Source organism: Leptopilina heterotoma, unplaced genomic scaffold (genome assembly GCF_015476425.1).
Source record: "Leptopilina heterotoma isolate Lh14 unplaced genomic scaffold, ASM1547642v1 Lhet_42, whole genome shotgun sequence".
Classification (NCBI taxonomy): Eukaryota; Metazoa; Arthropoda; class Insecta; order Hymenoptera; family Figitidae; genus Leptopilina; species Leptopilina heterotoma.
The window spans coordinates 3,797,171-3,823,431 of NW_025111078.1; the positions used below are offsets into that span (position 1 = coordinate 3,797,171).

General features: G+C 28.4%; 1 protein-coding gene across 1 annotated transcript in view; it reads left to right on the forward strand.

Annotated features, from left to right (window-relative positions):
- The first annotated feature begins 152 nt into the window (after positions 1-152).
- Positions 153-26,261, forward strand: part of LOC122506470 — a 56,591-nt gene continuing 30,482 nt past the window's right edge. Inside the window, exon 1 of the mRNA XM_043618674.1 lies at positions 153-665. Coding sequence (XP_043474609.1) covers positions 381-665 — 285 coding nt within the window. The 5' untranslated portion in view covers positions 153-380. The remainder of the gene's footprint in view (positions 666-26,261) is intronic.

Consider the following 26,261-nt stretch of genomic DNA (forward strand, 5'->3'; position numbering starts at 1 on the left):
AAAAAAGTAGATATTTTTATTATTATTCATCATCTACTATGAAAATCTTGTACTGTAGTATTTAGTAACTACTAGACCCACTTTGAATATTCTTCTGTACTTTTTGACACTCTTGACATATGAACACAGAAAATAAACCAATAGCAAGCGTTATCGCTATGATTTCTGACCAATAGCGACCGTCATCATAGTATTTCAACCAATTTGAAACATTTGAAAAATTAACTAAATAATTAAAATTTTTTTTTATGATTTATATGTATTATTTTAAAAAAATAATAACAGTGATCTAGGCTAAATTTAATCGTACAGGTATATGGTCACGCAACTGTTACTGAGGATGCTTTAACTTTTTCGTGTATAGTCACCGGGATAAACGCATGCGTCACGACGCCCCTGCTTTAAGGATACGTACCGTCGAGATGCCGACGCTCACTGACGCCCAGTACTCGTTCCCGCATCCCTTGAAACAGTGGTGTCTCTCTATCATTCTCCGCAGCAACCCCGCAACTTTTCGAAACCATTCCCGGCTTTCAATTCACGCGGTGTTCAAATCAACTATCGCGTGTCGCTCATCAAACATTTGTAATATTATAACCCAGTGTCATTCATGTCAAGTGGGAAAATTCATCAGATTACAATTTTTCATCAATCTACAAAATAAAGTAAGTAGTTTATTTTTGTTTTTTTCCCTGCCAAAAAAAAGAAATATAAAATTTCATTTCCCCCTCGTGATAGCCATGCGATAACGATAAAATTCCCTCCTAAACTTTCTGCTTTTGTGCGAGAAAAAAATTCTCTTTAGGGAAAGAGATTTTTTTTTTAAATAAATAAAAGAGGGGTACTTGAAGGGAAAAAAGAGAGTTGTTCAGAAAATTCGAGAATAGAAAATATTTCCAAAATAAGAGAAAATATATTTTTTCAAGTTCATGAAACTTCATTTATTCGTTTAAGATGAAATTTTTAAACATTTTTTTCAATTGAACGAAAATGTTTATCAGTTTCTGATTTTCAATAGAGTAGGTTATGTGCAAAACTTGCAAGGAACTAGTTTCAAATAGTTTTTTAACTTCCAACAAATAAAATTGTTAAATTAAAAATATTTTCTCTTTTTTGGGACATTCAGTTCTGAAAGAGACAGCCATGCTGTTGAAACATTAAATTGTTTTTATTTTTTTATTGGCCGTGGCTTCGATCGATTCATATTTTACACCTAGTATTTATTGAGCATTGACCAACTGATAACTTCGATTACTATCTTAAATAGTTTATGTTCATAGACATTTCAATTTCAAACCCCAAGGACAATGAATTTTTTTTCAATTATTAAAAATTAAAACAGTTCGAACGTTTTTGTTTTCCTTATGGCACGTCACTGTAACTAATAATAATAATGCTAGTAATGATAATAATAATAATAATGGTAACAATATTAAAATAATTGATAATAACAACTAATCATTATTATTTACATGTTGTTGATTATAATTGTTTAAACTAATAGTTCAGTTTAATAATAGCAAATTGTAACCTTTTATAATCAATGAAATTGCAATAACAAATAATTAATAAATAACGACAAAATTTCAATAATAAATAATAACAAATAGTAATTAACGTTATTTGTCAATAAAAAATAAATAATAACAAATATATAATTGATAAATAATAAGATTGTAATAATAAATAGTAATAAATTGTAATTAACAAATAACAGAATTGTAATAATAATAGTAACAGGTTGTAACTAACAAATAACAGAATTATAATAAATAATAACAAATTATAATTACAAATAACAAGAATTGTAACAAATTATAATAACAATGAATTGTAGTTGACAATTAACAATAACAAATTGAAACACTTATTAAGAAAAATTGTTTTCTATTTGTATAATAATTCCAGCGAAAGATATCAAAATAATTTAAAAAGTAATTAATAAAGGCCAATCTAATTAGGAATGAATATCTAGTGTAGAGAAGATTTTAAGTAAATTAATCTTCCTAAAGAAAACTAATTTTCTCAAGAAACTTTCGATAAACTATGTATGTATATAGAAAGAATAAAATCAAGTCTTGTTTGAATAATTACAGAATTATTTACATAAATAAATCATTAATATATTTCGAATTGTAAATAATTTCCATTAATAGTATAACAAAATTTCCATTGAATAAGATTTCTTCAAAGTTTACATAAATATAAATTATCTTGTTATATTACAATTTAACTAATTTTGTTAATTTAATTTCAAACGTATTATCCGCAAGAAGACAATGTAGAATATTTAATTAGTTGCAAACAACCAGCCTAACAATCAACTATTGAGAAGACATGGGGTACCTTCTCTAAATATTTATAATCTTTTATTTCTTGCTGTTCAAATTTTTTGTAGTGAAAAGCCTCGTCACTACGATATTACATTCCCATGAAATTTGACCAGAAGAAAAATTATTACTAAACTGAATTGTAAACTCTAAATGTTTATAATCTTTTATTACTTGCTGTTCAAATTTTCCTTATCCCCAAGAAGACAATGCAGAATATTTAATTAGTTGCAAACAACCAGCCTAACAATCAACTATTGAGAAGATATGGGGTACCTTCTCTAAATATTTATAATCTTTTATTTCTTGCTGTTCAAATTTTTTGTAGTGAAAAGCCTCGTCACTACGATATTACATTCCCATGAAATTTTACCAGAAGAAAAATTATTACTAAACTAAATTACTTAAAAAAAATATTGATCCATTAAAAAATATTTTTTTCATGGAATATTTTTCTGTAATATCTCCATCTAAAAGAATATAACCATCCTACATTCATGGACCACTAACCATCCCCATAAAATTAAGTAAAGAAATAACAATTTTTATTTAAATTTTTCTTAATAATTTTCTGAAATATTAAACAATAACAAAAAACACTTAATTATAGAAAATATTCACACACACCCAAAAAAAGAGTTATAATTAAAAATTCAATTAAAATTTAATTACTGCTATAAAAGGGAAAATTCATTTTTCATATAAATGAAGTATATTTATTTCGAGATATTAATTAACATTATTGAGAAATATCAGTGGTCCATCATATAAGCTTCTACATAGACAAATGAACAAATTATTACTCTTCCAAAGAGAGTTCATTTAATTAATTTATTGATGTAACATATATTTCAATTTTATTCAATATGAACAAATTATATTTATACACTTTTAATTGTACAACACTTTTTGCTTTGAGATTAATTATTTTTTTAATTATTCAAAAATGTTTAATTAAACTATTATTTCGTTATTTATTATTATTTCTAATAACTTTGTCATTCTTTCAACCTTCAAGTAACAAATTTTAAGCGAATCTAATTAATTTCATAACAATTTGTCCGCCATTTTGAATTTTTGACATTTGATTTCATATTCGTATTCAGCGACCCCAAAAACCCCCGAGTAACAAGTTTCAATCGAATTCAATTAATTTTGAAAAAAGTCGTCCGCCATATTGGATCCGCCATTTTGAATTTAGAAAATCCAATATTAAATTCGTAATCAGCGACCCCGAAAACCCCCGAGTACCAAGTTTTAAGAGAATTCAATTAATTTTGAAAAAGTCGGCCGCCATATTGGAGCCGCCATTTTTGATTTTTGAAATCTGACTTCATATTCGTATACAGCGACTTCGAAAACCGCTGTGTAATTTCATATAATATTTAATAAGGGATAAAATATGTTCAACAAAGTAAAAATATTTCTTTTGTAAAAAATAATTTTGAGATGATGCTTAAAAAAATGGTGCAAATGTCTCCTGTAGTCTATGTGAATTTTCTCGACCATTTCAATGATTTATTTATTTAAAATAATTCAACTTTGCTTAATCAAATTTTCTAGATTAACATTAATGTAAAATCTAATTTATTTTCCGGAACCCTTCTAGATTCGAGTAAATTCAATTAAATTAAAGTGAAGTTAGTTTAAGTGGTGTCGTTTCCTTATCTTCCCCTCTTTGCCATCTATTTATTTAATTATATAGTTTCTGTGCTATTAATTAAATAAATTATACATTTTTGTTATTTTTATAAAGTGTCCTATCGTGATGGTGAATTTTTTTCACACTTAAAAAATTGGAAGGCAACAGGTAACAATAAGAAGAATAATTAAACTTCTTTTACGAAGATTGTAAAACTGAAAACTGAATAGAAACACCGATTATAATTATTTATATAAAAATTTTGCATACGAAGAAAAATAAAATTTTAATTCGATGAAAATAAAAATTCTTTTTATTTGCAAATGTCTTTTTGTGTGTGCGTGAAATCTATTAATTTTTTATTTGAAAAAAAATTAAGGACAAAAAATAGGGGGAAAAACAGAATGATGTGAAATAGTAGGGTTGGAAAAAAATACAAATGTAATAGGAAAGGAGCACTAAATAAAGAATTAGAAATGAGTATTGTTTGTCATGTGTTTGGTGGTGAGTTAGTTGAAATATAATAAATATGCATCAGGTTGTTTCATGTATGTCGGAGAACCCTCATGATCGATCATTCTCGTCGCACGTCAACCCCCGGAACCTTATAATTATTATACTCATAAATCGCGGCACGACGTTATAAATAAAAAAAGATGCACTTTTGCAATAAGTTGTTATCGTAAAAAATAGTGATGCAATAAGCAAACCGATATGCGGACTTTACGTCACACGATTTTTGAATTGATACTTTTATGTCCCTGATATTATAACAGATTCATAAAAGTTTATAACTTTTATTTATATTAAATTTCACGTATGAATGCTTTCAAACATGTTGTAATCTATATATTGGCCCTAAATATATACACACAGTTTACTTCAACGCTGGGTTTTCATTAAGATCACCTGGTAATTAATATCTGATAATTGAAAATGCTTCGCAAATTAGAAAATTGATTGACATTAATTTAGAAAAAAAATCTTATCTTTAAGATCAGTAACAAAATTTAAAAGAACGTGGTATGGAATAAGAGACGTAAGGAATTTTTATAAAAAAAATTTAAGAGACTTGATTTAATATTAAAATGAATTTTGATTTTCACACAACGGGGTGACCGTATTTAAACTTGTAATTGATTCTACCATTAAGGCAATTAATTAATTATTTGAAACCTGCTGACAGAGGTTGATACTCATCTTTCTTATAAATTCTTATTTAAATTATTATCACGCAAAAGCTTCGCCTTATTAAAAATAATATAACTCAACTTTTAGCTTTATCAATACACTTCAAAGTCTCATCTTTTGTATTTTAATTAACTCTTGAAATTTCAATTATAAAAATTATATTTCTTCAATTTAATCTTCAAACAATAAAATTTCTTGCGTTGGGGAAAAAATAGATTATAAGCAAATTTCATCAAAAGTGTCCATCACATTCTGTAATTGCTTTCAAAAATCGTAAAGTGGGTTAACCTTTAGCACACAGCTCGAAATAAAATTCATCGGTTGAGTGGTTTTCGAGAAATGGGCAGCGATTTGAAAAACGTGGTTTTCAGAAAATCGCATTCGAAAGTTAATGAATAAATCATGATATTCTTCTTGTCAGAATTGTGAATGAGGGAAGAAACTAGATATTTTTAATTTATATTTGTTTCGACAATGTTATAAAAATATTTGCAGACTCTTTCATCCGATACTAATTCATAACTTCTATTCTGCCTAAAACTTTTCCACTTTCTTATTTTTAAAAGACAAACCGCAGAGATTTTCATGGCTCAAGACCCTTTTCAGAAATACAACCACCCTCGGTCTATTAATGTCCCTTTTGTTCATTTCCTCAAGTTCTCACAGGAGTTCATTGTCCTAGAGTTAGAAAATTTTACAAATTATTTTTTCATTGAGGAATAATTCAAAAATTTGGGTAATTCCCCATCCGTAATATGAAGCTTCTTTGTCTCAACGTTGAAAATTTTTCATTGATTTTCCTGTATGGCTTGCCTCTCGTTTTTAGATTCTGTTTTTTTACCGACTATTTATAATTTTACTATCGGTTATGGATACTTACTTATATTTTAATATCCTTTTTGAATTTTTTGTTGCTGACGCTTCTAACTTAGGATATTATGTTAACCAGATTTCTGCAGATTACCCTTACAGTTAAATTTGGTTCTTCTATATTTTATGTTAGTCCATATATCTTCTATTAAAATTATATTTTGTATTGATTATTTAGAATTTTATTAATTGACAGTTTAGGTTACATAACCGTTATTTATAGTTTGGTAATGTTCTTTAGTAGGTTCATTAACTTATCCTTATCTCAAATTAGGTTCATCTATATTTAATATTAATCAATATATCTTCTATGCAAATTATATTTGATATTAATACATTACACTGTGTTACAAAAAAATGTTGATGTAGTGTTTACTTACAAATTCTTCTGTTTATTGAAACTTTAAGTGTCACTGAATAAGAACATGCACTGCAAAATAAATAATAAACACAAAAGTGATAACGATTACCCATCAATTCGGCAAATACAAAAAGAGCATTCGATAAGAAAAACGAGGACACGCTCTGGAGAAAAACACAGGCTTTTAAACAAGGAACAACGAAACACCAAATAACATAGAGAGCTACCTGAGTTGCTATTAAACACACAAAGGGTCATAGGAAAATGCTATAAGAGTGCTGCTCTTATGTTCTAGTTCGTAGGGAGAAAAACAAATCTAGCACAATGGTATAATTGTTGAATCAACAAAGTATCGGTGAAATCGATATAAAAAAGACAAGCAATTTTTTAGGCAGAGAGTACTCATTTGAAAACCGACAGTAGCACATCATCCAAAACAGTCTGTGTGACACGGAAATCCTTAAGAAGACGATACAGCATATCTAATTACTGCAAACCACAAGCCTAACAATCAACCATTGAGAAGACATGGGATACCATCTTTAAATGTTTATAATCTTTTATTTCTTGCTGTTTAAATTTTCCTCAGTGAAAAGCCCCACCACTACGACATACATTACCAGGAAATTTTATCAGAACCAAAATTAATACTAAACAGAAATGTAAACTATAAATGTTTATAATCTTTTATTTCTTGCTGTTCAAATATTTCTTAGTGAAAAGCCCCACCACTACGATATACATTACCAGGAAATTTCATGAAAATTAAAATAATTAATAAATTGAAATGTAAACTATAAATGTTTATAATCTTTTATTTCTTGCTGTTCAAATATTCCTTAGTAAAAAGCCCCACAACTAAAATATACATTATCAGGAAATTTCATCAGAACCAAAATTATTACTAAACTGAAATGTAAACTATAAATGTTTAAAATCTTTTATTTCTTGCTGTTCAAGTATTCCTTAGTGAAAAGCCCAACCACTACGATATACATTACCATGAAATTTCATGAAAATTAAAATAATTATTAAACTAAAATGTAAACTCTAAATGTTTATAATCTTTTATTTCTTGCTGTTCAAATATTCCTTAGTGAAAACCCCAACAACTAAGATATACATTACCATGAAATTTCATGAAAATTAAAATAATTATTAAACTGAACATGTAAACTCTAAATGTTTATAATCTTTTATTTCTTGCTGTTCAAATATTCCTTAGTGAAAATCCCAACAACTAAGATATACATTACCATGAAATTTCATGAAAATTAAAATAATTACTAAACTGAAATGTAAACTCTAAATGTTTATAATCTTTTATTTCTTGCTGTTCAAATATTCCTTAGTGAAAAGCCCCACCACTACGATATACATTACCAGGAAATTTCATGAAAATTAAAATAATTAATAAATTGAAATGTAAACTATAAATGTTTATAATCTTTTATTTCTTGCTGTTCAAATATTCCTTAGTAAAAAGCCCAACAACTAAGATGTACATTACCAGGAAATTTCACCAGAACCAAAATTATTACTAAACTGAAATGTAAACTATAAATGTTTATAATCATTTATTTCTTGCTGTTCAAATTTTCCTTAGTGAAAAGTCCCACAAATACGATATACAGTACCATAAAATTTCATCAGAACCAAAATTTATTACTAAACTGAAATGTAAACTACAAATGTTTACAATCTTTTATTTTTTGCTGTTCAAGTATTCCTTAGTGAAAAGCCCAACCACTACGATATACATTACCATGAAATTTCATGAAAATTAAAATAATTACTAAAGTTAAATGTAAACTCTAAATTTTTATAATTGCTGAAAGCTAGTGAACTACTTAGGATTTTTAAGAAATATCATTTTAAAAGAAATGGCTTTAACATTAAAAAAAATACTAATTTTGATAAAATAAAATTGCTGGAAAGTCAACCACAAAATTGGAATATTTTTAAGTATCGAAAAAAAACTTACGTAGTTTACTAGCTTTTAGTATCTTCTATCAGAAGATTATTTAGGATCGCTCGTCTGTTAGAGATCGCTTGCAGTCTATTGTCGTCTCGTCTTCCGACGATCAAGTGAATAGCTCCTCGATGTATACTTATGATTTTTAGTATATTGCAAGGACGTTAGTGTCCACACACATCCATTAAATGATCTACAGTCAATACCACTTTAGAATCCATTTTTCCCATATGGGTACTTGTCAAGGTAATGTGTATATGCAAAGAAAGTTCTTTTAAAAAAGTCAAAAATTAAATCCAGTATTACTGGTCAACAATATGTTATCTGGGCAAAATATACTGTAATAATAACTAAGTGAATATTTAAGTATGAAAATATTTAACTATTATTTTCTTTCTCATGAGTTTAACAGATTTAAATCAATTTCGACAAATTTTTTGCCAAGCAATTTTCTTTTTTTTTGTTATTTTAGTAAAAAGTTTCGCATGAGTTTGTAACTCTACTTTTGCCCATTCGATCCGAAAAATCGTAGACTAAGCTATGCTTTTGAGAAAGTGATACCAATTCTCCGCACGTCCTTTTGAAATAAACGATGGTTCTCTTTGAGCAGAAACATTTGTTTTTTTCTCGTGCCTTTTTTTGTTTCATAAAATTTCATGGAAAGTATAAAAGCTATTTTTCATCGTCAAAGCGTGTTTCAATGGAAAATGTTTTTTAATCAATTCTATATAAAAAGAGGTCTATCCCATTTTTTTGTTTAATTTTATTTTCTTTAAAAATTAATATCTATTATTATAAAATTTCGCAAAACAATTGTTTTTAGTTTATTTATTGAAAATTTTTTTAGATTTGATGATGCGATGTGAAATTTTAGTATATGTAATTTGATTAAAAAGCACGAACAAATTTTAATGTTGTTATTATAGTTTACAGGCTTGAGTATAATCAATTCTTCAATTATAAAGTAATCCTGGTATTGATATGAAGGAAATATATATTATCATTTTGTGATATGCAATATAATTAAAAGCGTTGCTTTCAAATGAAAGATGATTTAATTTTCCGTTACCGATTGTTTCATCGGCGAATATAGAATAATTGTAATTGATTCCATCGTATTCTTTGGTGATTAATTTTTTTTTCTCACTGAAAACACAAACTGGTTAAATCTATTTTGGTACATATGTATAGAGTTATAATTTTTCTTGTATCACGCATGGCGCGGAAAAATTTATCGACGGCAAGAGATGAGATTCTTCAGCTCTTTTTTCACATAAAAATGAATCAAGTTTTTTTTCTTTTCTAACTCCGATGGCGTGAGAAAAGTTGTCGGGGGATTTTTAAAGAACAAAAAAAATATAATTGCTTTATAATAAAGTATAGGTAAAAATATTGATAAACGTTAATTAATTTTTATTAAAATATTTTTTATATATATTTTGAACATATATGAAATTTTAACAAGCAACACAACATATTATGTTTCCTTTTGTAAAATTTAAAAATAAAAAAATTTTGTTTTTGAAAATGATTTATATTGCGAGTGAAATAATTGATGTTGATGGAAGTATAAAGTTGCTGATGTGATAAAAATCTATTTTTATATACAAATAAATGCTTACGTACATGCAAAAACATTTTTACCCTACAAATATACTTTCGTTTTATTTCGTAATCATTTATTTTTTGTATTAACTTTCATCTAATGGAACTATAATGAAAGGAGATTAAATTGCTATTAATTTAAATTGGTTTTTTTAATGTCCACACGCTTAACCGGAAATTCTTATATAATACATTGTATTCTTCTGTGTTAAAAGCTAAACTAAATTTGTAAAAGCACTGACACTATAGGATTAGGGGTTGATAAATGACCAATGGAAACGAACAAATGTCTAAATAGGAAAGAACGTTTTGTTTAATCAGATACGGTACAAATTATGTTGCTTTGAATAATTGAGTTTTTTAAATTGTGCTAGATCTAATTTATTGGAAGGCAGACTTTATAATTTTATAACTTCCAGACTGATAATTTATTATTTATATTATTACAAAAGTTTATGTTTAGGTCGTTACATTTCTAAAATTTTTAAAGAACTGACATTTGTATTTTTCTTTTTTACTAATCTTACGAATTTTTATTTTTTAGAATTTTTTTTAATTGACAGTTCAGGTTACATAACCGCTATTTATATTTTAGTCATGTTTAATTAGAAACAACCAGCCTACCAATCAACCATTAAGAAGACATGGGATACTCTCTCTAAATGTTTATAATCTTTTATTTTCTGCTGTTCACATTGTCTTTAGTGAAAAGCCCCGCCACTACGATATTACATTCCCAAGAAATTTCACCAGAAGAAAAATTATTACTAAACTAAACCAGAAACTCTAAATGTTTATAATCTTTTATTTCTTGCTGTTCAAATTTTCCTTAGCGAAAAGCCCCACCACTACGATATACATTACCAGAAAATTACATCAGAACCAAAATTATTACTAAACTGAAATGTAAACTCTAAATGTTTATAATCTTTTATTTCTTGCTGTTCAAATTGTCCTTACTGAAAAGCCTCACCACTACGATATACATTACCAGTCTGAGTGACATGGAAATCTTCCCAAGAAGACAATACAGAATATCTAATGAGTTGCAAACAACCAGCCTAACAATCAACCATTGAGAAGACATATGTAGGGTACCTTCTCTAAATGTTTATAATTTTTTTTTGCTGTTCAAATTTTCCTTGGTTAAAAGCCCCGCCACCATTACATTACCAAGAAATTCTAAAAATCATAAATATTTTAGAATTTTATTAATTGATAGTTTAGGTTACATAATCGTTATTTATAGTTTGGTAATGTTTAATTAGAATCAGTAAAAATTATGTTGCTTTGAATAAATGAGTGTTTTGAATTGTGCTAGATCTAATTTATTAAAAGAGGTTAGGAATAAGACTGAGCTACTTTGTTTTCTTTGCCTTTAAGTTATATTGTACACAATTTATTTAAAATCTTCTATGCTTAATCTTTATTTTAATAATCTTGACGTTGGATATTTACATTATTTAGCGATACGAATGCTTTGTGGTCTCTGAATAGTAAATGTTCCACCTAATGAATATTGTCTTAGAATTTCAAAGAACATTGTCAATAGATTTTTTTCCCACTATATTATACATTTGTTCTGCTTTATTTAATACTCTTGAAATATAACAACATGAATGTTCATCTTCAGTGTGATTTGGTTATATGAGCCAAGTTCTTAAGAAAGCTTTTATAATATCCCACTAATCCTAAAAGTTGTACTTCTGTGATGCTTTTTGCTGCTTTAAAATTTTGAACTGCTTGTATTTTTAAAGGATTCGGTTTTACTTTGTGATTTTAGTTGCGATTTCTGACTGAATCTTGCCAACGTGCTAAATATTCTAATTCTGGGCGAGGATATTCACATTTATCTAGATCCTTGTATGAGCAGCGAATGTTTAATATGAAGTGATGAGATGAAAGTAGGGAGAGTTCTGAAAGGGAATTGACAAATGAAGCAATGCAGACTATCCTGAGCACCGAAAAATCTAATCCGAATTTAATGGTCAAGGAAATCTTTCTTAATTTAATTTTTAGTTTAACACCCGACGCTTAATCGTTGTACTTTAACTTTCTAAAGTTATGACTTTATTGATAATTTTAATTCAAATTTTGATTGATTTTATTTATTGTAGTAGATGATTGTTATTTTGTGAATCATATGAACTAGGAAGCAGCACAGATTCGAGGTATACATGTTTTCCGACCATAACAGTTCTGAATGTGTCAAAACATTTTAATTAAAATTTTTTTCAATTAACGGAACTTCGATGAAAACAACGTTGAGAGAGAGGCAATAAATTTTTCTATTAAAAAATATTTCTACTAGATAAAAAAAAATTTAATTTTGATTTATTTCAGAGTTTCTTAATTAGTATATGGTAAATTTTATTTGTTTTAGGGGGGGATATTTTTATTTTATTCGTGAATCTTTTGTGAAATTAACACATGCTGTTGGAATGATCTAAAATGCAAAGCACAAACAAAAGTGCTTCATTCTCTGCGGTATGTTTAAGGATAGAAATTTACGAAGATCAGTTGGAAACAGCTTGCCACTGATTTTCTAATTTGAAATTCCTGGCACGTTTTGACTTTCCAGGTTAGGAAGACGCCGGTCACCATTACCGCGAAAAGTACTTGAGACTAGGTGGTAAGTGGATTTTCTTATCCGCTCATAGTTCACCACTGATTCGTGTTGGTATCACTATAAAATGTCCCCTCAGTAAGACCATTGTTCCTTTATTCAATTTAGACGTATTATAGAGAAATGGAGGATTTTTCCACAATTTTTATACACCTCATAACAGTAGAAATGTGAATTTTTACTTTTTTTATATCATCAAATGTTTTTCCCATTACCATCAATTTTTTTACAACCGTTGAAATTTTTATTTTCCTCGACAAGATTTTAAACATAATTTCACAGCGTTTTTTATTTGATATTTTAATTTAAAATAGTTATTTTTTTTAAAATGATAAAACTAATTCTAACTCTTTCGTTTTTAAAAATATTTGTTTTTCTGGATTTCCGTTTTTTCAAAAATGTCATTCAAATCCTCTCGAAGCCTTTTGAAGCTTATGTGAATATATTAAATGGAATAAACTTTGAAATTTTTCATCGTATACAAATATTAAGGTTTGAGTAAAATGTTAGAAAAATTTTCAAAAGTTTATGTTGTAATGCCGTTTTATATTTGACTATAATAGGCAAATCCATTTATAAAGGAAACTGCCTTATGAATTTAAAATTTTAACTACAATTCATGTTAGGTTATACTTCTAAAATTTTTAAAGTAGTATTTTTTACTTTACTAATTTCAGGACTTTTTATTTATTTATTGACAGTTTAGGTTACATAACCTGTTATTTATCCTATGGTTTGATGATGACCCTCGAGGAGTTGTACTTACCGCTCACGGAACAATACTGAGAATTAAATGGACGATTTATCAAGAGCATTGGCGAGTCTACCGGGAATCGTCTTGAATGTAGATAAAACAGAGTACAGTTTTATCATGTAGGCGCGTCTTCCTGGTGTTCTTGAATATTCGAGAAACACATAAATAAGAAATATTATCTTTCAGACGAAAAATTACATTTTTCACACATTTTTAAAATAAATAAATTACTATCATTAAACGTCGTGAAAAGCAATCTTCTTTTGATATATATATGTCTATTAACAACATTCGGATGATATTCCTTGATTATGAGATCATTTTTATTCGGGATTTGGATTACTTATCATTCTGGGTTTTCACGGTGTTGATTTTCAAGGTAATATTTTTCTCTATCTTTCTTTTTCTCTTTGCTTTAGTTGCGAGGAAAAAAGTGTAATTTAACTTAGGGAAAAAAGTACTATCTTTGAAAGACAACAACTAAAAACAGGTTGACTGATACTAATGGTCAGTGGAGTACAAATGCGTTCGTGTAGGTATAAATCTATTCTTAACACATACACGGACATTTATCCATACCCTCACAGCACCGGGATATTCAGGATATCCCAGAGACGTCCTGGGGATATCGATTTGTTTTCGGAAGTTTGGATATCTCTGGGATATCCTAGGGACGTCCATGGATATCCAGAGGATAATCCAGGGATATCCAAACTTCCGAAAACAAATCGATATCCCCAGGACGTCTCTGGGATATCCTGAATATCCCGGTGCTGTGAGGGTAGGTACAAAAGGTTGGGATCCACCCGAGTGATTTAGCGGTTGCTCTCCCTGTTAGCTGTTGCCGCACCCTCTCGGGGTTGACATGCGCCATGACCTGCATATAGCTATCACTTCAAATACACACGCATTTCTACACGCAATCCCATATGAACACCCATAACGTAACACTTTCTCCATTCCACCCCTCACACTACGTCCTTCTCTCTTCTGCACCATTAATATACTTGCACATGAATGCTATAATCTGTCTATATATCTTTAAATTGATATGCTTCCATTGGAAGATGATCTTTGCTTTTTCTTATTAATACATCTTTTCTGGTAATTGACCTTGAGTATAAATTGATTTTATTATTTTTCTCTTCCATAAAAGAAATGAGAGGAAACTATAAAAAATTAATAATAATATAACAGGCTATGTAACCTAAACTGTCAATTAACAAACTAAAATTCTTAACAAACTTTTAAAATTTTAGAAGTATAACATTACCCTTAAAGATTTTTAAGATTTTCCTTTCGTAAAACTTCTTAATTGAAAATCTTATCTCATAGTATTAAATAATATCACTTAATTGACTAATTTACAGTAATTAGTAAATTTAAACATTGAGACCCGAAGATAAAAAATAAAGCAGTAGAATGGAGCAAAAGGTACCGAAAGAATTAACGGTAATTATCGGATTCGATGAAAGAGAAACGTGTGCTAACTTCCTAATCAAACTTAGTCAGACGCCAGACATAAGGGAGAGCATGACCTACAAAAAAGGGAGATTCCTTGATTAAAATAATTGGTTAATCTAACGAGAGGAGGCTTTCACGTCTGAAGTGACCAAAAGGGTGAAAGTATTGGAAAGGTTCAGTTAGAAATCTAATGATCAAAATTATTTTGAGAATTCCCAACAGATGTTCGCTACTAAGAATACACTTCACGATTTAGTCGTGTTCGCAGGGTTTTTCACTAAAGGATATCCAAACAGCAAGAATCGAATTCAAGATCAGTGGTATTTAGAGAACCAGCCAGAACTTTGGATTTATTTCAATCTAGTTATCTGATTTACTAAATTTTTCGTTTACGAATACAAAAAAATCTGTAGAATCTACTACTTGGTTGCCTTCATTAAAAAAAAAGAATCCTAGCAAACTACTGAAAACAATTATTGAGAAGCCGGTGCTCCTAGGACCTTAACAAACAAACCCAATAACGTCACAGAGAGTCAAGTTTGCAGACTCTTTAGGTCAGATTTAAAAAAAAACGAAAAAGAACTCTGCAGGATCTCTAAAGAAATAAAGCTATAATAAGAACAGCGTTGAAAAGTCACGTAAGCTACAAAGAAAGGATCTCATTTAACCGGTAAAGCCTGATGGTACTTTTGTAGGTGGAATTAATGGTCTTAGTAAAGGGTGTTGTTTTAGTGTGTCGGCAAAGACAAGAGCAATCATCCCTATTTAATAACCCTGAAATACAACCTCCCGGCATCTGAATACCCTCAGTAGTAATTTCCTCTGAGGGTTGAAACAGGTATTTTACTTCATAGCCTTTAAAAGAAAATTTTGATTTGAATTTAACGTCAGTTGAACACGATTTCCCAAATTGTTTTGCCCTATCCTCTTTAATGTCCGATATTAAATTTTAATCCCTTTCGAAGAATAATAATTTTTCGATCTTGTACTTGTGTGATTAAAGAGAAAGAAGAAAATTTATTTCTTCCTTCAAAGTAATTAAGAATTATGCTTAGAATTTAATATTGTTTTAATTGTTATTTCATTGTGATAAGATTTTTTAGAATAATTATTACTAGAAATGCGTCATTGCAAGTGGGATACGCCAATTGCATGGATCAAGTACTCGATTTTTTTTGCATTTTCTTAAATTATATACTTTTAGAATGATGTCTGTAAATTTGTAAGTTTATCCGGTGAAAAATGAATGGGATAGACAGTATAATGTGATGGATACAATTTTCTATCGAAGGGTAAAAAAGAACTTTATATTTATGAAGAATACAATAAACCGGGCGTAGTAATTAATGAACTGTGTTACGAGAATGGTAATTCATTTATCATGCGTACATATATGATGCCATAGAAATTTATCTGAATGAGTGTGAGTACTATGAAAGGAACACCTAATTTCTTAATAAGTATACGAAAATGAACTATATATTCGTATTTGTTATTTCTTTACAGTATACGAATTTTTTTTGTAGAATTGATAAAGGACCCTACAGGATTTACATCAATTTTTTGCTCCCAATCGATTTTTCTGTAACTTTAGGATTTTGTGGTTTTCGACATTCTGAACAAATCTCCGATTTGCAAATTGCTTAAAATTGATTTTGTTCTGAGTTAGCAGCATTCGAATTCATCCAAAAATAAAATATTAATAGAAGAGAACGAATAGATTGTATGAACAAGCAATTTAAATAAATCACCTTATCTCCTTCAAAGGAAGCTATTGCAGTCGAATAAACAGTGAATTGCAATGAAATACTTTTAATAGTCTCACATAGAAAACAAAAAATTACAATTAACTTCTTTTGATAATTCAAATTTAGAATATTTAAAGTTAAAGGATAAATATAATTAAGTAATTGCAGTAAGTTTTCATTATCAAGAAAGAATGCTGTTGTTGTGGTCACCGACCAGGAAGAAGCTGATCAGCTAGAGAAAATTTGAACAGCAAGAAATAAAAGATTATAAACATTTAGAGTTAACAGTTCAGTTTAGTAATAATTTTGGCACTGATGAAATTTTCTGGTAATGTATATCGTAGTGGTGGGGCTTTTCACTGAGGAAAATTTGAACAGCAAGAAATAAAAGATTATAAACATTTAGAGTTTACAGTTTAGTTTGGTAATAATTTTGGTTTAGATGAAATTTCTAAGGAATGTATATCGTGGTGGTGGAGCTTTTGACTAAATAAAATTTGAACAGCAAGAAATAAAAGATTATAAACATTTAGAGTTTACAGTTCAATTTAGTAATAATTTTGACTTTGTAAGACGAAGGACAGATCGACTGCATGCTTCAAGTGCAGAGAAGTCTTACCCAAGTAAAAGAAGTTCAGCAGACGCTGAACTGCAAAAGAAGTCCAATCTGTTTTCTGTGCAAAAAGAATTTAGATGACAAAGTAATTTTTAATTATTTTGACAAAGGAAAAAGTTCTTCAAAATGATCACGACATTTAGAGAAAGTGATTTTGCTTTTAAATGAAACCGACAATTTTAAACATGAATGCTTATTATAGTTTCAAAATAAAAATAAATCGTCTTCTGAACAGAGGTAGAAATGTTGACCCTGTTTTTTTTCTCCCTGCGAACATATTATTATCCACTGAAATTTTAACTCGAGCATTGAACAAAAGATATAAAGAAAAATTGGAGCAAATTTCAAATGGAAAGTGTAGTCTCATTTTCTCGAATTTCTTCCCAATTTGTTCTCTTTTATGAGTAAGGTCTCTTGTAGACCAAAATGGCAAAATAAAAGGGGAAGAGAAATGTTGAGAGAGAGAGAGAGACAAAAGAAAAAAAATGGGAGGATTTGTGTTATTCATTTTATTCTTATATGGTATTAAACTCAACAAGTTTCTCATATCCCAGTACCATTTATTACTTACTCTATGAAGTTTAAGTCGAGTCAATAAAATTGTATGGACTCTCCTCTCTATGAATGTGAGGAGATTATCATTTAATGACTTTTAATTTAAATTCTCCCGCCGACTATATTATATATATAAATGAAAAGTGTATTCTTTTAATAAAAAGGAAAACGCTGATAATAATAATTTTAAAGTATAATGAAATCTTATGCAACAGGACTTTAGAAATAAAGACATTTAATTCTTTATTTACATATGCGTATACGTTAATGTTTTGTGATCGCTTTATTGTTTTAGTGTTATAATAGTTAGCAAGTGCACGAGCGAGATAATACTCTTCAGTTCTCGCTAGCATGTAAAGGATCAAAGGAAAAGAGTACCGCTACGTGATTTTATTTTTATCTTATATTTTCTAGCAGAGAATTTCCTCTTGAAAATAGAATATTTAATTAGAGCAGTGAATTACCGCGTGGATTTTATGAGATTTCACGGTTAAAAAGAATATGTTAACGAGATTTATAATCATGGACATTGTGTATGTAAACAGTTCCTTTAAACAAATACCTCCTTTAACATATTGCCAGGGCTCTATAAATATAAAAATTGTTCCTTTGAACTGCCTTTTTAATTTAATGTTAAATATATGTACTTTTTAGAGGGTTGCCAACTTTTGCCTTTTACAGAAGGTATTTCAAATTGTAAATTAAATTCTTCTTCTGAAAAACAAATCTATCTGATATGATACACTGCTTTATTTTTATTTCACTTTTAAAAACATCGTTGTCTAAAGTTTCTTTTATTGAGAATCATGAGAATTGAGAGACGAATTGAAGCTCGTAATCATTTTTAAATTTCTCTTCAGATTGGCAGTTTCTTTATATATATATATAGGATTTAACCATCCTGAATAGGGAATTTACAATTTCTTTATGGCTGACAATGGAAAATGTCGATATTAGTGATGTTTTCTTATATAACAGGTGATTATCTATACGATTACGTGAAAATGTATCCTTATTTCTTGTATATCAAACCATCTTTCTGTAATGCATGTTCAAAATTATTCATATCTGATTAAGTGATTTTTGAATACTGTTTATGGGGGGGAATAAACAAAATAATAATTTTTGACAAAGTTCAGCCGTTTTCAAGAAATCTTGAGAAATGCAAAATCCAAACATTAGATAATTGTGTCTGGGTGCGAAAACTAATGTAAATTCTGAAGTATCTTTTCTTTTTGAAATCAATTTATTATTCATCATCTATTATGAAAATCTTTTACTATTTAGTAAGTACTAGAACCAAAACAGGACGCGTTGCGCGCCCACTCACAACAAAATAAATGAGTGAACAATTTTCTAATAGTATTAATTACTTCAAAAAAAATATTTATTATTTCGTTTTCGTAATATTCCATCTATTTCAATATAGTATCTTCTAAAATCTTAATCGCTTGCCAATTATACAATACAATTCTAGATGAATAATTGCTCACAATGTAGTATTCTATTTTACATGTTGACAAGCTATTAGATTCTCTTCTCTATTCTCTCTAGTATACTAATCTCACAATAATAAGCTTGTCAACACAGCAAGATTGAGATAATTGAAGCTCTTCTTACATAAATTGTCGCATTAGAAGTAAGCATTACCAATTAAAAATCGAAAATCGTGAACAACTTTCACAATTAGTGGAAAATCTTGCCATGATAATTAATTTCGAACCTATATTAAAAAGGATTTGTAATTTACACAATCGAACATTAGTTAGGATGAAAGATGATCCAATCTCCAAGTTCTTCACCATGGTAATAAATTTTATTAATTATATATAATAGATAGAAATGTGTTATTTTTAATGAAAAGTAAATATACTTTTTAGATGACAAAATGACACTTTACGATCTGATGTATTTTTGTTCCTATGAATTTTAGTATTGAAAAAATATTTTTACCGTTTATTTAAATAAAGTCACCGGTTTTTATCCCGTTAAAAATATAACCCTTGTCATTGCACTATTTTTCATAAAGTGACGGCGTAATTCCGTTATTAAAAATGATTTTCAGAGGGAAAAAAATATACAGCATATATTCACGTCGTATATCCTCGAGCAAAGAGAGATATTTTTTTCTGAAAGTAGAGAGTTTTCTTTGGCTTTGTGTGTAGCTTGATTTTATTGAGGACATAAAGTTTTAGATTTTAACTGTCCTGGAACATTTATGTGTGCACTATTAAAAGAGATTTGGAAAATTTTTAATAAACGCAGTAATATTAAAAATAAGTTGTAAAATTTAATTAAAAATTACAAAAGTTAATTATTTAATTCTCCTGAATGTAATATTTAGAAATTGTTCGCTTTCTAGTTTTTGTTGCATAAAAAATTGGTTAAATATAAAATTTTTGTTACGTATTTGTGAAATATACTTTTTTTTGTAAAATAAAGCAAAAATTATGTAATTTCTCGGTTGATTACGTTATTATGTTATCGTATTTCCTTTAATAAAAAAAAATGCTATTCACAAGCCCATCTTTAATGACGAAAAGAAAATACAGTTATAATTAATCTCAGCACAAAGCACGCGCGTGCATCGAGTATAGTTAGTTTTTATTTTACACTTTATCCAATCACGTGCACTTGTTTCATTATATTCAGCTGCATAAAAGTTGTCAATTGTCAAGCAAGTGACGCAAAGTTAATTGTTTTTCGCCAACAAAAGCTTCTCGTTAAAAGTGCTTTGAAAAATTTTCGTTGAAACGATAAATATGTTATTGGAAATCCGTTAAAATATTTTTACATTGATTTCTTATTTTTTAAGTTTTGAAAATTAATTCTATACCTAAAAGTGAAAATAGACTTGGAAACTTTGTACAATTATTAGTTATAAATTTTTCATATTTTAATTTTCTGGAAAACTTTGATTAACAAAAGGTACCTTAAATCTCTGTCATAATCTGTTTACGTTAATTGTTGTTGAAAAAAAAATCAAAAAGTTTCAGTTTACAAAATTAGTTTCACTTGTTTTGCAGGACAAAAGAATATTAAAAATGTGAAAAATTATATTTTATGCTATATGTGATAAACCTGGTGTGAACTTTTGAAAATATGATTTCTACTTTTTTTCTTAAACCATTTTATTTCTGAATTTTACATTCCATTAAATTTTTATTACATCACTTGAAGATTTTATGAAAAATTACCTTTATTTGAGGAACGTATAAATGTGATAAAGGCACTTCGTAGGAATCGATTTTTGCAGTTCCTCGGCCTCAATTGGGTAGTTTGATACGACCAAAGGATATTTTATTTAACATCCTTACAGCTCATTCATCTCCGGCTTACAGGAAATTGTTATCGTTTGATCCAGAAACTTCATGTTTGTGTTTGCACATCTAGAAACAGAGAATTTTTCTTTTTGCAAAAATTCTCTTTCTTGCAGTAAATATTGTATGATTTTTCACATTTTATTTATAAGACCAAATTATTGACTTCAGTTAAATAATTATTAATTTTAATTTTAATTACTTATATGAATTTCGGTTAATTGATTTAAATTTTAGATTTAAAAATTGTTTTTGTAATTTACCCAATCGAATTTTTTTTATGGATGAAATAAACGACGCCTTAAAAGCGGAAAAATTTGATGATTTTAACTCTTAAAGTTGAACAGCATTCTGCATTTCTCATTGCAGCTTGTCGATGAGGGATACTTTTATATATTATTTCAAGCTTCCCTCCAGCGAAAAGAATTCCCACCATTTTTCCACACTCAATTTCAAACTAGCTTTGGTTTATACTCTCTCCAATAAAGTCGAGTCAGTGTCAGTTCTTTCAAGCTACTTTGCTTTTTAAATTTATCTTCTTTGTAAAATAAGAGTTACAATCTTCTTGTTTTTTTACGCTACGTCTCGGTAAATTAAATTTATTTTCTTTTCATTAAGTTTAATTGCCTTCTTTCGAAGAAGCAAACAAATTGGTAATTTTAAATAATTTTAAAAAAAAAGAATGTTATCCCTTTAATATAATTTATTTCCCGTAAAATTTATTGGATAGTAGAGGAAAATCCGTTTAGCATTAAAATGAACTTTTCAAATATTTTTCTTTTTTACTTTAACAGTAAATAAAAATTATTTATATAATTATTATATTAATTTAATTTCATTACAGTTTGCTTTTTTGATTATTTATTCGTTGTATTAAAATTAAGTGAACTTGCAAGAAAGGAAAATTTACATGATAGTAAAAGAGTGATAAATCTGTGTACAATGACATATCTTACACAAAAGATATTTCAAAGGATTGTAAAAAATGTTTCACTGAAGTTATTCTTTTGAATGTAAAATTTCTTTATTTCTATTTTATATAAAAAATATCGAGCATTAAAATTTATAACCGTACAGCGGGTTTTATGTGCAATAGCTCACCTCGTGCGTAAAACTAACATAAAATGTAACAACCGCGGGTCACGTTTCAATCTAATAACTAAAGAACTCATCCTTCATCCAAGAAAAAATATCACTTTTCACAGGCAGCATCAATTCAATCATAATAAAAGATGAAATTTAAAAGACATTTTTTTTTAGAAATATTCAAGTCGGTGGGAATATAATGTTGAATGTCTTACTAGAGTTTTATTTTCGTGACAATTAAACATAATTGTTAATTTATATAACAGCTTATTTTAAAATGTCTTATAGTAGACCGAACTCGAAATTTTCAAAAAATGTTTATAAGAATATTTAAAAAATTGGAAAAGTTATGAACATGAGGATTAGACTCGAGTTGACTTAAGAATCTATAAATTCTGTGATGTATCTAAGTTACCCAAATGTGATCAGTCCATGCCATTAAGGATTCATGACCCATAAAAAATTGCCTTATTAGAGTATTTATAATTTTTCCTTTTGCTTGAAGAAGGCAGGAAAACTTTTCAACTTTTAGAGGAGAAGTACAACTCCATGTTAATAGGTACAAAGAATTCCGTACTCCAGGGTAATGTGAGAATTGTTTTTTCCCTTCCCAAACCACAGCAAAACAACTCCCCTTGGTTGAATAATTCTTCTTTCTGCGAAAGTCCCTGAGATCTCGCTCGAGCGACCATGCTTTTGACGATTTATTATTTGTCCCAGCAAAAGTCTTCCTGGCTTCCTTAAGATCCAAACCTTTTAAAAATTCTGCAAACTCCATTTCCTAACAAAATGGTTGGCGGAAAATTTCTTCTCTTCGAACATTAAAAAAAAACGTTCTTAACCTTAAACTACAAATTTTTATGATCTTTAAAAACTTTATGATCTCAAATATTATAATAATTTAGGATTTCATTAAAACAAATTTAATTAATTCAAGAAAAAATTCGATTTCTAGAAGAGTAAATTTGTTCCAGATGATACATACATAGATGAAAGAGAAAATTGAAAGCGATCGAACATTTATAAGTATGATTCTATTATTTTTAAATCGGTTTTTTTTTTCTAGACTCATATGTGTAGAAAAAATTGGATATAAATATTAATGAGACAATGAAAAATAAATCTGTCTGACTAAAAGTTGGAAGGGTTTTTTATGGGCCGATTACTTTTCGTTTGATCACAGCTGTTACCTTTGACCTTTTGGACACGTCTCCTCGTACATTTGTGATCGTCAACTGCTTTATTTTCAGCTATCCAATTTCGATTCTCTCTATTGATTCGTCATTTTCTTACATATAAAAATATATTTTTTATACACTTGGTTCAGGGAGGGACTTGAATTTATTTCATAAATCCAAATCTCTAACTGATTTCTCAATTTCTTTTATTGTTTTATCATCAACTTTTTCTATTTTTATTTCTGAAAATCAATTTAAAACTTTCCAATTGAATTTAAATAGAAATAAATTTTCACTTTGAAACACCTTTCGCAATTATTGATTCGATATTTGCAAAACCGATAACATAACTTAACAGGAGACACATGCTACGAGATTTGGCATAATAGTAAAGGACATTAATGCTACAATCAAAACTGACAAATGCAGAACTGGTGAAATATCATAGTACTGCTGTTTTGGTAAATATTAAACATTTACAATTTGATAAATAAATTACTGAAAACGAAAAATTTTAAACAAAATGAATTCTAGTTTAAAATGGAAATACATCATTTTATCATTGCAGATAAACATAAATTGTACAATGCTTTGTTGAATTAAGTAATTGTGGGTTTAATATTGACAAATTTCAGCAGCTTCGATGCATATGTTAGGATTGAGGCAAAATTACATCACAACTGGTTGTTAAATATTGAGTATTGGCAAACTTACCGCGTACTGGTTAAAATCAGAGGAATTATTAATATGAATGAAAGTTTAAAAAATATAAGTTATTTCAACGACAACACAACAAATATATAATTATCGCATATTTCCGTTTTCTGATTCTACATGATATGGGTCAGGAATAATTCTATATTTCTTATGATACTATTAAAAAATATTTGTAATTTATACAATCGAATATTACTTTTTTTAACATTGGAACTTTTGGCCCCGTATCTTTTAGTCTAATTATGTAAGAGCATGACATAATTAGATAAAATTTGAAATTAAATGTCTCTTAGTTTTTAAGAGTCATACTATACATTCTAACTGTGCCATGTCGCAGAAATAATCTTTTTTTATCACTCGTACGAACATTTTTATTTTTATTACCAAAACTTTTGTTTTAGGATAAGAATTAGGTGCTCGCACGTGAATTTCAACCCTAATATATTTTACTTCTTTATAACAATCGTGTTTGTTTAGTGTTATAGAAAAAGGTTGAGTATAGACCTTTTTTTTTCTCCAACTAATTCTCCATTTTATGATGACAGAAAATTAAATAATGTGAGGGTGACAAATTACTGTGACCCAAGTTTTGTGAAAACAACTTGTGGACGTCAATAGACGTTCGTTTTAAACTTTGGTATAAAACAATTAGTTGCGGGCAGAAAAGGTTTTCTTTTTTTTTTTTTGCTCTATGAGGAGAAGCTCTGTCCAACGAGCCGTCACGTCACATTAGTGTTGCCAGGAACTTTCTCTTGATTTTTTTATATAGGGGAGGGAAGTAAACGTCCTCTAATGGAGACTTTCCTACTGTAGAAAAGTGTTTCTAGACTTCAAGATAAAATTATCTTCTCTAAAAGTTCTCTAAATTCACAATAAAAGGGAATGTTTCTGTCAATGGGTATATCAATTATCCGCTTTTTGTTTCTTATTCTTTCAAAATTTGCAATATTGTTTTGCTGTAAAAAAATTAGTCGAACCTACTTTTAAGGTCTGAAATTAGTACCTTTAAGAATTTTTTTAAGAAGATAAAAGCTAACTTAGATGTCAGGGCTTTTTGGGATTTTTCTTAGAGTATCTTGTTATTTGTTTGATAATTTATTATTATAGTTCTCAACGCCTTAGATGTGTATATATATGTGACGAATAAATTGGGAACATGTGAAGAGTTGTAAAGTTGAAAGTAGTTGAAAGTTTCTCCTCACCCTTGACAATGCAACTTGTTGGGAGATCTTATTCTTCCAACTTGAATGTCTATTGGGAAATGTTCACCAATCTTTTCTGAAAGAAAATTCAACGAAAATCTTGTGAAAGTGTCTCTTGTTTGTTTTTATATGAGCAATCATTCTTCTCCTGCCTTCGTTGCTCTTTTTAAATGACGGAATACTTTGAACCGTTTTTCTTCTTTCTAAGAAGCTTTTTAAAACATGATGATCGATCGTACAATTTGACACAAAATCGAAAACAGCGTTCTAATAAATTAAATCAATAATGTATAATTTAAAAAAATCTCAAATTGCAGTTCTTAAAAAAATTCTGTTGTTCTAAACTTTATTTTTAAAAAAAAATTTCTGGTTTTTAAGATATAACAAGGGTGTGTATTCGTGGCATAAAACAACGAAATGTGATATATCAGAATCATTGTTTGAGAACTATTTTGTACTGAAGACTTCACATAAATTCCGCCTTATAAAATTTGGCAATAAATAAAACAAAAGGTGCCAAATGTTCCACTTTTGGAATCACATGAAAGACAAATATGAGAAAAGTTTATATTTGTGAAACAAAATAACAATTTTCAGTAGTAATAAATTAAATTCTGTAATACGATTTTTTCTATTTGGTGTCAAAATAAAAAAAATATAAACAAACAATTGCCGTATACTAATTCAATTGAATCCCTTTAGATATGTATCTTTTGATCTATACTTGAATATTAGAGTAAAATTTTCAATGCGAATGGGTATTATACTTTGTATTCTATGAGCTCTTCATGTATCACGATATTTTTCTCTTTATTTTCTTTCTTTCCTTTTGCATAATTCATGCACTAATCCGTTAGCTGGTGTCATGCCAATATATATATGAAATCCGTATGGATTAGTTCGTTACCGCAAGAACTGCGAATAACTTGAAAAGAATGTTTTCTTCGAATCAAACAGCCCACGTAAAAATTCAAATAGCAAAGAATAACCTTTTTCGTGAGTCGAATACTTTTTCTTGCCA